The following is a 12,333-nucleotide window of genomic DNA, read 5'->3' on the forward strand; positions in this document are numbered from 1 at the left end:
CTACTGAAGAGACACCTCCTGTTGTATGTATCAACTGTAATTGTCACTTTTATGTTTAAACCATACATGTACATTTTTGACGACGCCTCAGGGGAGTCGTCAAGTGGTATTTATTGCGTTCAGTCTGCAAAAATTCTAGGAATTGCACACTCAGGCATTTTTCCAAGAATGCTAGTACTCCACTGTTGGGTATGCAAGTCACTCCCCCCCCCCCCCCCTAAATCTGTTCCAGATGTATCTCTGGTATGCAATGGTGGAATGTAGGTCACACAGGCTCCCTGGATGAATTTGTCCTTTGAAACTAGTGGTAAGACAGGGAAACTCACGTTGTCTTGGTTGTTATGTTATGTTATGAAGGATACATTTTCTTTTCTGGAGCTTGTTCAAGCCATACGCCACAGGCAGATAGGAAATACTTCTGTAGTGCTCAGCTGTAGGTTTAGGTCACTGGCAGACCATTGTGCTAGCTGTACCGGGGATAGTACGTTTCTGCTGGCTGTAGGTTTATGTTACAGGTGGGCTAGTATATTGTGCCAGGGATAGTGCGACAGGGAAGTTCCAGTCTATTTCTGATTTGAGTTGTATTGTTGTACCCTCAATCGTCGTCATGGCAATAATACATTTTTATTGCCAGTCTTGTTACCTTTGCCAAGAAGGTTTTCAATTCCGTTTATGTGTCTCTGTAAACAGTATAGCTGTGGAAAAGCTGTGGATGGGTCTTTATGATATTTTTGGTAGGTGGATGGGAGTAGGGGAAATGAAAGTTGATTTTGTCAAGGGCCCCCTATTGGCTTGCTAAGGTACTGCAGTGGAATCTCTGGTTTTGCTTTCGATTGTTTGGACATGCTATGGTCATGACTGTATAGTGGTAGATTCATGTAGTTATGGGGATGAAGAACTTGTGTAGTTTTGGGACCACTAGCAGCTATTTTTGTAGGAACCCATAAGTTTCATTCATTACTTTCCTGGTATGCAATCAGAATACATGATTCAATTGAATTGTATTTTGTATTTTTTTTTCAGGCCTTTGTATTTGATCCCGATCCTATAAAGGACACCGACAAAAAAGGACACTTCTATTTCAGGTTTGTGCTATGATGTCTTAATTTGATCAATAATTTCCCTTCTTCCCTTCCAAACAAGTAAGGTCAAAGACCTGTACCAGATGACTGTTGTCATAGTTTCCAGTAGCAGACACCCTGTGTTGTTCAATTGTATTATGTACAAGTGGCAGGACAGAGCTTGAGGGACTGGTGGTCTTTTTTTATATGAAAGTAATTCTGATCAGTAAAAATAAACACAGCAGTGGTTTGTTGGCTTGGGTTAGAACATAAAAAATAAACATTATTATGTATTTGCTCGAATATTTTTTTTTATTACATAGAAAAATTTTCCTTTAGTGACCAACATATTGCTACCTCCTGAGTTTATATTCAAACCCTTGAGAATGTTTCTTTTTTTTTATTTACAGGGATAGGAGAGTACCAGAAAAGTCTGGTATCCACAGTATTATGTTCCAGTACAATGTGTCGAGACAGAACATCATATACAGCAACCTAGTAAGTATTTCATCTGGTGTTTAAACACATTGCAATTGTATCAAAAACTTTGATGATGAGTAAGCACTTTTCACTATTCTGGTAAGCAAATCTACTGAACAACAAACATTGTAGTATTGTACAAGACTATGTACTCAACAATATCTTTGGTGGGATTTCTTGCACTTTCTTACACTTTGTGTTTTTATAGCTGTAGCTGGTACTAGAAATTAGTAAATATCATATAAATGCTGTAATGATTGTAACATTATGTTTCTTTGTAGTGGATCATTTGAGTTCCGTAAGGATCATATTTTCTAAATAGTTGATCTTATCTTTTCCATTAGAGTTGTATGTTTTCCGTAAGAATCGTATGACTACTTACTAATAGGCACCTCTAGTTTTTATTCTTAGGATTTTAAAATTATTTTTTCCCAGATTGCCATCAATGTCCAGCCTGGTGCACCAGTGAAGCTGGCCCCTGAGTCGGCCCCTGGCACACCTACTGTGTCCAACACTGCACGGTCAGCCAGCAGGACACTCCTCAAGCAGCTCAAACTCGTCTTAAAGGTGGGGCTGCATCTTAAGACTGGTTTCTTTTACTTATTAGGCCAACTCGTTTTACAAACATGTCTATCCTTGGTGCTGAAAGGGTAACACTGGTGTCTGTCCATGGTGGTCATTGGTTAACAGCAGTGTCTTTTCTTGTTGGTGATTGGTTAACAGCAGTGTCTATCATTAATGATGGTTGGTTAACAGCAGTGTCTGTCATTGGGGCTGATTGGCTAACACTAGACTAAGTGCCATTCCCAGGTGTAGATTGGTTAACACCAGTGTCTGTCCTTGGTGCTGATTGATGAACACCAGAGTGTCTTTTCTTGGTGCTGATTGGCTAACACCAGTGTCTTTCCTAGGTGTTGATTGGTTAAAACTAGTGCCTGTCCTTGATATGATTGGTAAACATCACTGTTTGTCCTTGGTGCTGATTGGTTAGCACCAGTATCTGTCCTTGGTGCTGATTGGTCAACACCAGTGTCTATCCTTGGTGGTGATTGGTTAACAGCAATGTCTATACTTGGTTCTGATTGATGAAGAAAAGTGTCTTTTCTTGGTGTTGATTGATTAACACTAGTGTCTGTCCTTGGTGCTGATTGGTTAGCACCAGTGTCTGTCCTTGGTGCTGATTGGTTAGCACCAGTGTCTGTCCTTGGTGCTGATTGGTTAGCACCAGTGTCTGTCCTTGGTGCTGATTAGTGACCACCAGTGTCTTTTTAGTGCTGAAAGGTTGATGGCAATATCTGTCCTTAGTTCTGATTGGTTAACACAAGTGCCTGTCCTTGGTGCTGATTGGTTTACCCCCGTGTCTGTCTGTGGTACTGATTGATTAACCCCAGTGCCTCTCCTCTATTCTGATTGGTTAACTACAGTGTCTATCCTTGGTGCTGATTGGTTAACAAAAATGGCTGTTCTTGGTGTTAACTGTTCATGATATGTCTTTAACTCTTTAATTTGGTTGTGTTTTTTTTTATCCTGTCCAGGACCAATATGATAACCCAGCAGGTGAACATGTGAATGGAGAAGTAGTAGTACGTGTGGCAGGAGAGGAAACACAGGAGGAGGAGGTACCACAGATGGTGGGGGGGAGCAAGGAGATGACTGTGGAGCTGGTCAGGGGGGTCGCGCTTGTACAGGTAACTCTGTTTGTCTGTCTGTCTGTCTGTCTGGTCAGGGTCTGGTCAGCATTTGTACAGGTAACTCTCTTATATAATTCTTCTTTTTCCCTCTCCCCTCACTCACTCACTATCAATTACTCTTTGTCTCTCCCTGTCTCTGCGTCTCACTTCCTCTTTCACCCTCTCTCTCTGTCTCTTCCCCTAACACTTTCTCTATGCCTCTATCTCTCCCTCTATCTCCCTCCCTCTGTATGTCTACTTCCCTTTCGTCTCACTCCTCTTTGTTCTCTGTCTCTTGCACTCTGTTATTCCCTCTGTCTCACTCTCTCTGTCTCTCTCTAATCTATTTGTTTGTAGGTTGTATTACTAGGCTTGTAACATTAAACAGAGATTCAGCAGTCTTTTGTTTGATTTGATTGTTATTTGAATTAATTATCCTTTTTATCCAATTTGTCATTTTGTTCAGGACAGTCAAAAGGAGCATGTGTCCATTTAATTTTCATATCATGAACCAGGGCTCAAAATGCTTTTTTTCTGCATACCTGCACTGGTGCAGGTAACATTAAAAATGAGCTGCACCAGACAAATTTTACCTACACCACTCTGAATTTGGGAAGTATGGATCATACTGAAATTGTTCAGGAAGCATTGCTATTTTTTCTTTTATACCTTATAGGTGGTAACAGTCAATGCAGCTAATAACGATCCACATACAGCTACATCGTAGGACATTTATGTATAAAACCCTGGTATATGGGCCAGTTCAGGTTAGGTGCAGGTAGACACCAGAAATACTTGCACAGCTCTAATTTTACCCGGACTAACATGCATATTCAGGGGGTATTTCGAGCCCTGTTCTGATACCCATTGTTTTGTTTCAGAATGTAACCATGCAGCAGAACTCCCCAGGTCGAGACGGGAAGCAGTACTTCCTGCAGTGTTCCCCCAAGAGTCTACAGCTGTCCAGAACCAACCCTATTCCTCCCTTCAACCTATCCTTCATGTTTTACAACAGTAAGATCTCTCAGGATGTTGTACAGCAACCTCATTCAAAGAAATGATATCAGGGGTCTTTGTGTAAGAAAATAAAAATAAAAAACTTCAAAAGTTCTATCTGCACCAATTGATGCATCTGTCAGTGCCCATATCTATTTATGTAGCCCTGGGCCACACAACTTTGTGCAATCACTTTAGAAGGGTGCTAGTCCACTGGTAGTGGTGTGTTTGCTCAACTACTACTGTAAATGTATTTAAGTTTGCGGGGATTTAATTTCGCGATAGCGGGAAAAGGGACTTTTCGCGGTGGATTAAAGTTCGCGGTAACACCGTAGACTGCAATCTAATATCATAATAGAAAAATTTTCGAACATTTCTGCATTTACAGTATTTCCTGAAATTGTAATTGGTAAGCAGAGAAAGCAGCATGTACCATTTTAAAAGTCTTTTGTATTACACACCTGAGGATTCAGTGTGTGTTGTTCATGTTGATTGGTACATGTATATACCAGTGTCTGCCCTTGGTGCTGATTGGTTAACAGCCGTGTCTGTTGTTGGTGCTGATTGGTTTACACAGGTTTCTGTCCTTGGTGCTGATTGGTTTACACAAGTTTCTGTCCTTGGTGCTGATCGGTTTACACAGGTTTCTGTCCTTGGTGCTGATTGGTTTACACAAGTTTCTGTCCTTGGTGCTGATTGGTGACCATACGTTTCAATTGGTGTTGATGGCTACAGTATTTAGCATGTGTAAATTTGATTTGATATAGTTACATGCATCATTAATTTTGATAAACTATTTTTTGTTGACATTATAACGCTAGTACTTTGTACATGTACATATACATGTAAGCAAAATAGAATTTATGGATTTTATCCTATGATTAGCTTGTTCATGTAGCTAGCTCTTACGTTTTCTGCGAAAACTGTTATTCCTGCATGTAATGACAGTAATTATCACAGTTTTGAATCTAAAGTTGACGTTTATTTGAATCCAGATGTGCGTAAGCAGGAAGAGATGGCGAACCTAACCCGTGAGAAAGACGCCCTACTGCAGACCATCCGCACCTATAAACAACTCTTCGACACCACACAACAGCTCATCAGTGAGATGAAAAGTAAGGAATGTGTTGCAAGTTTAGACCATGATTAAAAGCCTACTAGTAGTCTTTCTATATCCAGGTTTTGTTATATGTCAGTACAAAGTCATTGATTTATAAGGGTTTGAGAGTACTATAGGCATCTCTTGCTCTTGAGCCTCCCACAAATATGTATAATAATTGTAACAGTTGTAGTGTGATTTTTTATAATGTTGTTAGTAGAAGTCAGTATATCTTTTAATTGCTAATTATAATTCATTAGACAGTTTCAATCAGTTGTTAAGTGTGGTACATGTAATACATGTATGTATGTCCAGCTACAATGTACTTACTAACTGCTTGCCTGCAAAGGTTATGTGGTATATTTACTTTACTGGACAATTAAAGGGGATACATGCCACTTTATTTTGGGTTCAATTGGAAGTTGCACACCTTCAAGTAAATCTTTCCAACCATGTTAGTATTTAGTGATATGTCACTATTTCAGAAAACGTGAACTCAAATCTTGACCCCCAAAACTCCCTTGTCCCTTTTTTGCCGTGTGCACTATCCTGTTCGCGGAAGAACTGGGTTGCCCTCTCTTAAACCAACTGGCACGTTCAGATTCGGATTGGATGTGTCATCTTTTCATCAACTTTGTCTGATTGTATACTGTTTGTTTCTGTCTACAGTATCTGTGCATGAGGCCAAGCAGTCTGAGCAGTCCCTTAGAATGGAGTTGAGGAACCAGGCAGTACCAGCCTCATGTCTGGAGTCTGTAAGTCATTTACATGTTAGATAAAGACCAAGAAGGCACTAGGCCCAGGGACCAAGGATGATGCAAAATACACCGCGTCGTATTTTATTTATGTCATATTTACCCTTTGGTGTCCTTGAGAAAAAAAGTTCAAGTACAGTAATTCCAACATCCAAATCTGGTATTCAAATTTTGGACAGCATCACACTCAAAGTGCATTAAATTTTGAATTTTTCTGTAAGCCTGTTTGAAAACAGTAGAAGCCCATGTGATAACTGAAGTTACACAGTTTGGAACAGGATCAAAAGTTATCATAGTCCAGGTACGACATAAAAATCATTCTGCCACTGTGACCTTTTTAACATTCTTTTTTTTCTCTTAATAATGCAAAATTTTTGACTTTTTTGACTGTTTTTGTTTGTTTTTTGATTGACAGATAGAGAAGGTAGATGAGTTACTGGGCATCAGGATGCAGGAGAGGGATGAAACCCTGAACAGTCCCCGCAGACAGTGTGGACTCAACCCTGCACCGAAAGGGGACCAGGAAATCCTTGGAAAGGTAGCGGACTAATTCATAGTGTCTGTTTTGCATGTCAAGACCAGTGGAAGACCAGCACAACTGTTTGTAGAATTCGAGCTAACCTATTTCAAAGTAAGAGCTCATCATCATCATTGGTCAAAGTGATCACACATGTTCGCACATGTTTACACACGACAGGGTTACATTGTATACTGCCCCTTACAGGGTGACATACCCTTTCGCTGGTTAATTACAAGACGGGGATGCGCCAGGTCTCCCGTCCGGGTGAATGATGTAAATCACCATGTGGCTAAAGTAAGAGCTAAGCTGTTTCATAGTAAGAACTAGCCTGTTTCAAGATCATTTTAATTTTTTTTTCATTTCAATCCCAATTTTGTAGCAGATGTTTCATAGAACAGCAAATTTTCAGAATCATATGAAAGTGAAATTTTTTCACACAATTAAGCAGTCTTTTCTCATCAGGTTTTCTGCCACTTTTCTGCTGTATTCTGAGTTCAAATGGTGTAAACAATATACAATATTTTAAGTACCTTTTTTCGACCTACATGTATTTTCAAAAGAAAACCAACAAGCATCAATTGATATCTACAATCCATCAACCCATTGTGAGTTATTTTAGCAAGTTTGAAACTTTAGAGACTGAAATATCAATAGTACAATCAATCCAGACCTTCTAGAGATGTTCTTCCCCAAACATAGATACGCACACATAACAAAGTTGATTCTCATGAAAACATATTCTTGTTGGCAAAGGAAACAATAGCCGTAGACACAACATATACAATATATGCTATACACAAAGAGCTTTAGAAATTCTATCGATTAGCATCTTTCTATTATTTCTGTTTGTTTCTTTTTCTCACAAAACTCTGATTTCAGATCGGCCACCTTGCCCTGGTGGAAGACGATGACATCGCCCGTGTGCTGTCCTGGCACATGGCTAGCGACATGGACTGTGTTGTCACGGTAACCACCGCCAAGGCCAAACAGGTCTACGCCGGGTCGCACGGTCGTCAGCAGGTCCTGCCACTGGACTCCATCTACAGACGCAACCTCCCAGACTGGAATAGGTGGGTCACCCCTCTAAATGTTATGGTATGGTCCAGGTTTATGTCCGAAGTATGTAAGATGGATGCAACCATTTGACATTAGAGGGCTGTTTGGGCTGAAGGGTATTGCTCATTGCAAAGAAAGTACATCAGTACTAGCTACATGACTGTTTATGACAACTCAATGATTAGACTGGAACAGGTCGGTCACCCCTCTGAATATCATGGTGCAGTCCAGGTTTAAGTTTGATTTATGTACAGGTGGATGCAACTACTATGAAGTTAGAGGGGGGGACTTGGCATTGTCACTTATTGGAAAGGAAATCAGTTTGGATGCAACATATATTGTGTAAAATAGTTGAAAAGAGTAGATTCAACTATGTATTGACAGGTGATATCTATCCATTGTAAGTATTAGACAGTGCATAAGAAAGTTCATAGTCATTGAAAATTTCCACAAAAAAAGCATTTGAGTATATCATCATATTGTTTAATCTTATACATGTACTGTACCATCTTTTGTTTACATTTAGACGAGATTTGCTTATAAGTTTCTATAGGTTGAAACAGATACAATAGTTGAGCGAGGAAGATATATTCAATTTGTTATTATTATGAAATATGATCGAATTATCGTTTTTTGATGGCAACAAATGAACCAGTTAATTTGAAAGAATGGTAAAATTCAACTTGAACTTTACCGTCCAGACCACTTCCACATCTAAGAGGTAACAGGACCAACTTTGTGACGAAGGGGAACCCAGTCTACGCACGAGACATGCTCATCTTTCCTCAGGACCCTGACAACTGTAAACTGGGTATGGTTAGGACTTCTGACTTTTTGTCCTTTATAGTATAAATTATACAGTACATTCGACGTTTGTTTGTTTGTAGTGTCTGTTGTAGGTCCTGATTATGCAGCTGTTGTTACTGTCTTAGATAATGCTATGAATTAACTGAATGAGCAGATGCTTGTATGCTGAAAAAGGACATGCATAGAAAAACAAGATTTCATGAAGTGATTTGTATATTATGAAGATTAGGCCTGTGAAATGTCTTTATGTTACTAGCCTGTTGGAGATATTGTGGGAGGCAAATATCAAAACCAAATTTTTATTATTGTCTCTGCTGTAGCATGCTCGAATCAGCATTCATTCTTTGCCTCACTCGAAGCGTGAAGCTCTCTTCAGTCCGATGTTCTAGGAAAGAAAGATTGTCTCTTGGTTTCAATAAATACATAACCAACAGTACAGTGGTCAACGACGTCTTGATAAAGCTTTGACTGGACAATTTTATCATCTGCCTCCTATATTTTCCAGTGTTTGGTATGCTGCTTGGAGAAACAGTTATTTTGGACTCACTAGACGATGCCAATGCCTACAGACAAGAGGTACATGTGGTTTTCATTTTCACTGACTAAAAGAAAATCAGACAAGATTTTTAAAAAATCAAATGTTTAATGTTTGATGAAATTCCTTTGCATTACAATGTCCTATAGTGTGCCTTTGTTTTGCAAACAATATATATTATACAGTAGAAGCCAGTTAATTGCACACTCGATAACCGCACACTTTTCTTATGTTCACGATATCTCAAACCATTTCGGTCCAGCTGGATAACTCCGGATAACTGCGCAAAATTCACTGCCAAGTGGGGTGTGCAAATACAGGGTTTCTACAGTATGTAATTACATTGAATGTGTATTATCCATATACATGTGTTCAAGAGAAATCTTTAGAAAATGCTAATTTTCCCTCCCATGTCCCAGGTAGTGAAGATCACCCACTGTCCGACCCTCCTGACCAGATCTGGGGACAGGATCAGGAGTAACGGGAAGTTTGGGGGGGTGCAGAACAAGGCCATACCTGTGGAGAAGATGAAGGGCGCCATATTTGGTGCCCCCCTCCCACTCGCATATCATGCTTTGTGCACACAGATAGGTATGATGTCAACATTGTGTCTGCATTGGTGTTGATGATTTCATAATTTTTTGTTGAATACTGTTGGCATGCTCCTTGTGTGATGTTAGCATTGTGTATGGCATAAATGTTTACTTAGTCACTTTAGTGATGTCACATTTTAATACTGTTTTAATAATGTCTGTTGATAATCTAACATTATTTATTTTTAAGATTGTCATCTGGAAAATATAAATTTTTGTTAGAAATATGATGGAGGCATTGGAATTTTGGAAGGCTAAACAGGTCTTGGTAAATACAAAATTAATCAAAAAGTTGAACATGCAATGTAGTTTAAAAAAATAACTACTTTTTCTTCACAATGATTATATTAAGAGGAATTAGATAAAACAGATATCAAAATGGGAACATCTGCTGCAGTACTCAAGAAAGCTAGTAGGAGGCCGATTATCAATCTTTGCCTTTGCTTTCCAAACCGATTACTGAATATCATTCATCTGCAGCTTCTTGAATTATGCTGCGAAAACATAATATATATATATAGATAAAAGGCACTGCAGACATGACCTTTTGAAAGCTAATAAAGGGGAGAAGAAGAAGTATTGACAGAGTTTTTGGCACTTTTTCATCCTTAGATACACTAGAGAAGTACAGAGAAGCCATGATCAAGAGAATAAATGCTGAGGACGATCTGAACTTCCAGCTGGAAGCAGAGGAACTCCCTGAGAAACAGCAGCAGAGACAGGAGCTACAGGAGGCACAGGAGCAGTTCAAGGACATCGAGAAAAGACTTGGTAATGGATGAATTATCAGAAAGGATGCATGGGTTGTACAAATATTCGAAAAACAAGGTTTTGATGGTATGGTCAAAACTGACATAATAGAGATTACCTTGTCCTGTGGTTTCATATAGCAGGGAAAATGTGTTTTCTTGGTGTTTTAAATTCATGGCGAAAACAACTTTGTAGATCAGTAGCAATACATTGGAAAAGCCAATTTTTGTGTAGAGGTTACTGCAAAAATAAAACTGCCCTAACCTTCAGGATTTATGGAGTTAGAAAAATTGAATTTTCTTTTAAATTAGCAGTTCTTAACAACCCTCCACCTTCACTCCAATCTCCTTAAGATTTACCTTAAAGTTTGTAACTTTTTGCTAATTGTTTATTTGTATACTTCTGCAAACTATGACATATAAGCTGCATCTGTCCTGATATATGGGGATGTACTGGCTGTCGGTGACTATACCATAAAAATTGATTACTGTAACTGAAACGTACCTGATTTGAAGTTATGGTATACATCTCTATGTCCGGAGAATGGTAGATAGCACTGTACATCTCTAACAAAACTTCCTTTTTTCTTTCAGGACTGAAACCCACAAACTTTGGCAACCCAACACCCCCCACAGAGAGAAGGACCAGAACAGCCAACAATGTACGCAGTCAGCCACCCCCGCCATACGAGAACGAGTCCCCACCAAAGCGACTACGATCAAACAATCGCGATTCCCCTTCCACCGTGAACGGTTACGGGTCAAGCTCAGGGTCCGACACGCCCACCAGAACCTCCGCGAGACGAGCTGCAATGGCGGCCAGCGCGGCGGATATTCCAGTCATCAAAAAGCAACGTAGATAATACTTTGGGACGTCGCTGTACTTTTCAGTTATCTTTTAACAAATGAGAGTGTCACGGTTTGCAGAAAAAAATTACGATTTTGTTTTTCAGTGTACACTTTAAAGTGCTAATGTCACCAAAATTGATAAGTTTGTGAATTCAAATTAAGCCATAACAGTATTTTCGATGAACATACTATAGACATTTGTACAAAATGTACACCATTTGAAAAACGTTTTTCTTTGTGAAGCAGAATAGCAAACTTTCTGAAAACTTACAGTTGTATGCTGTACTTAACAATGACTATGCATTGTTTGCTTTGCAAAAGAGCATTTTTCGCAACTTGAAGCACTATAGGTTCTGAACTGAAGCGTTTTCTTTGACATTGCAAAAAATGATAGGAATCAAGAACTGTAACTAAGGTTTGTAAAAAATGATGTCCAATAGCATCAGAAGGGTGATGTTTAATTTGTACTGACATCTTTGTTTATTGAACAATATTGATGTAACTAGAAACTGTTGTATTTTCGTGCCATTAGTGACATTAGCACTTAAACAGAATACAATGTCAATTTGCAAAACGCAGTATAGACAGATTCATTTGTTAAAAGACTGATTAATACATCTACCTACTGTATTGTACAGCATTCTTGTTGAAAACATTACAGTTGAAAGGCAGCTCTCTAATGAACTTGAATTCATAAACCTTCAGACTGCTAAGGTAGCCGTTTGTCACTGAATTTGTATTAGTTATGGGGTTAGGTGGCAAGAAGAGGGTTAAGTAGAACATGACTATGGTTTAAGTACAGTACTTGAGAGAATATGTTCAAGTTTTTGTGGAAAAACTAAACTTTACTTAACCAACACTAAGATTAATTGGGACTTACCCCAAATTTTCAGCCGACTCTGTCAGCCTTGTTCACGGAATGGACCCGTCTGCTGTAACTTCCGGACGTGACGTCAGGGACACACGACTGCAGCAGAGGGTCGTAGACACTCAGTTTCTCTTGAAAAAGTCAAAATCCTTGACTCAGAGCCGGAGTTCTTTGCAAGAGGAGTAAAGGAGGCTGTGTACATTCGTGCCCACCGTCCATCACTAAACAGAGACGGGGGGCGACACAGGTTATCTGGCATCTACGACCCTCTGCTGCAGTCGTGTGTCCCTGACGT

General features: G+C 39.3%; 1 protein-coding gene across 1 annotated transcript in view; it reads left to right on the plus strand.

Moving 5' to 3' along the window:
- LOC118404999 (structural maintenance of chromosomes flexible hinge domain-containing protein 1-like) overlaps positions 1 to 11,995 on the plus strand; it is a 56,036-nt gene extending 44,041 nt beyond the window's left edge. Inside the window, exons 34-48 of the mRNA XM_035804399.1 lie at positions 3 to 23; positions 1,024 to 1,085; positions 1,472 to 1,559; positions 1,977 to 2,108; positions 3,077 to 3,229; positions 4,093 to 4,225; positions 5,203 to 5,322; positions 5,976 to 6,061; positions 6,477 to 6,599; positions 7,461 to 7,651; positions 8,339 to 8,448; positions 8,950 to 9,020; positions 9,399 to 9,570; positions 10,185 to 10,343; positions 10,916 to 11,995. Of these exons, the coding sequence (XP_035660292.1) occupies positions 3 to 23; positions 1,024 to 1,085; positions 1,472 to 1,559; positions 1,977 to 2,108; positions 3,077 to 3,229; positions 4,093 to 4,225; positions 5,203 to 5,322; positions 5,976 to 6,061; positions 6,477 to 6,599; positions 7,461 to 7,651; positions 8,339 to 8,448; positions 8,950 to 9,020; positions 9,399 to 9,570; positions 10,185 to 10,343; positions 10,916 to 11,184 (1,890 nt within the window). The 3' untranslated portion in view covers positions 11,185 to 11,995. The remainder of the gene's footprint in view (positions 1 to 2; positions 24 to 1,023; positions 1,086 to 1,471; positions 1,560 to 1,976; positions 2,109 to 3,076; positions 3,230 to 4,092; positions 4,226 to 5,202; positions 5,323 to 5,975; positions 6,062 to 6,476; positions 6,600 to 7,460; positions 7,652 to 8,338; positions 8,449 to 8,949; positions 9,021 to 9,398; positions 9,571 to 10,184; positions 10,344 to 10,915) is intronic.
- Positions 11,996 to 12,333: the final 338 nt, after the last annotated feature.

This window comes from Branchiostoma floridae, chromosome 17 (assembly GCF_000003815.2).
Source record: "Branchiostoma floridae strain S238N-H82 chromosome 17, Bfl_VNyyK, whole genome shotgun sequence".
NCBI lineage: Eukaryota > Metazoa > Chordata > Leptocardii > Amphioxiformes > Branchiostomatidae > Branchiostoma > Branchiostoma floridae.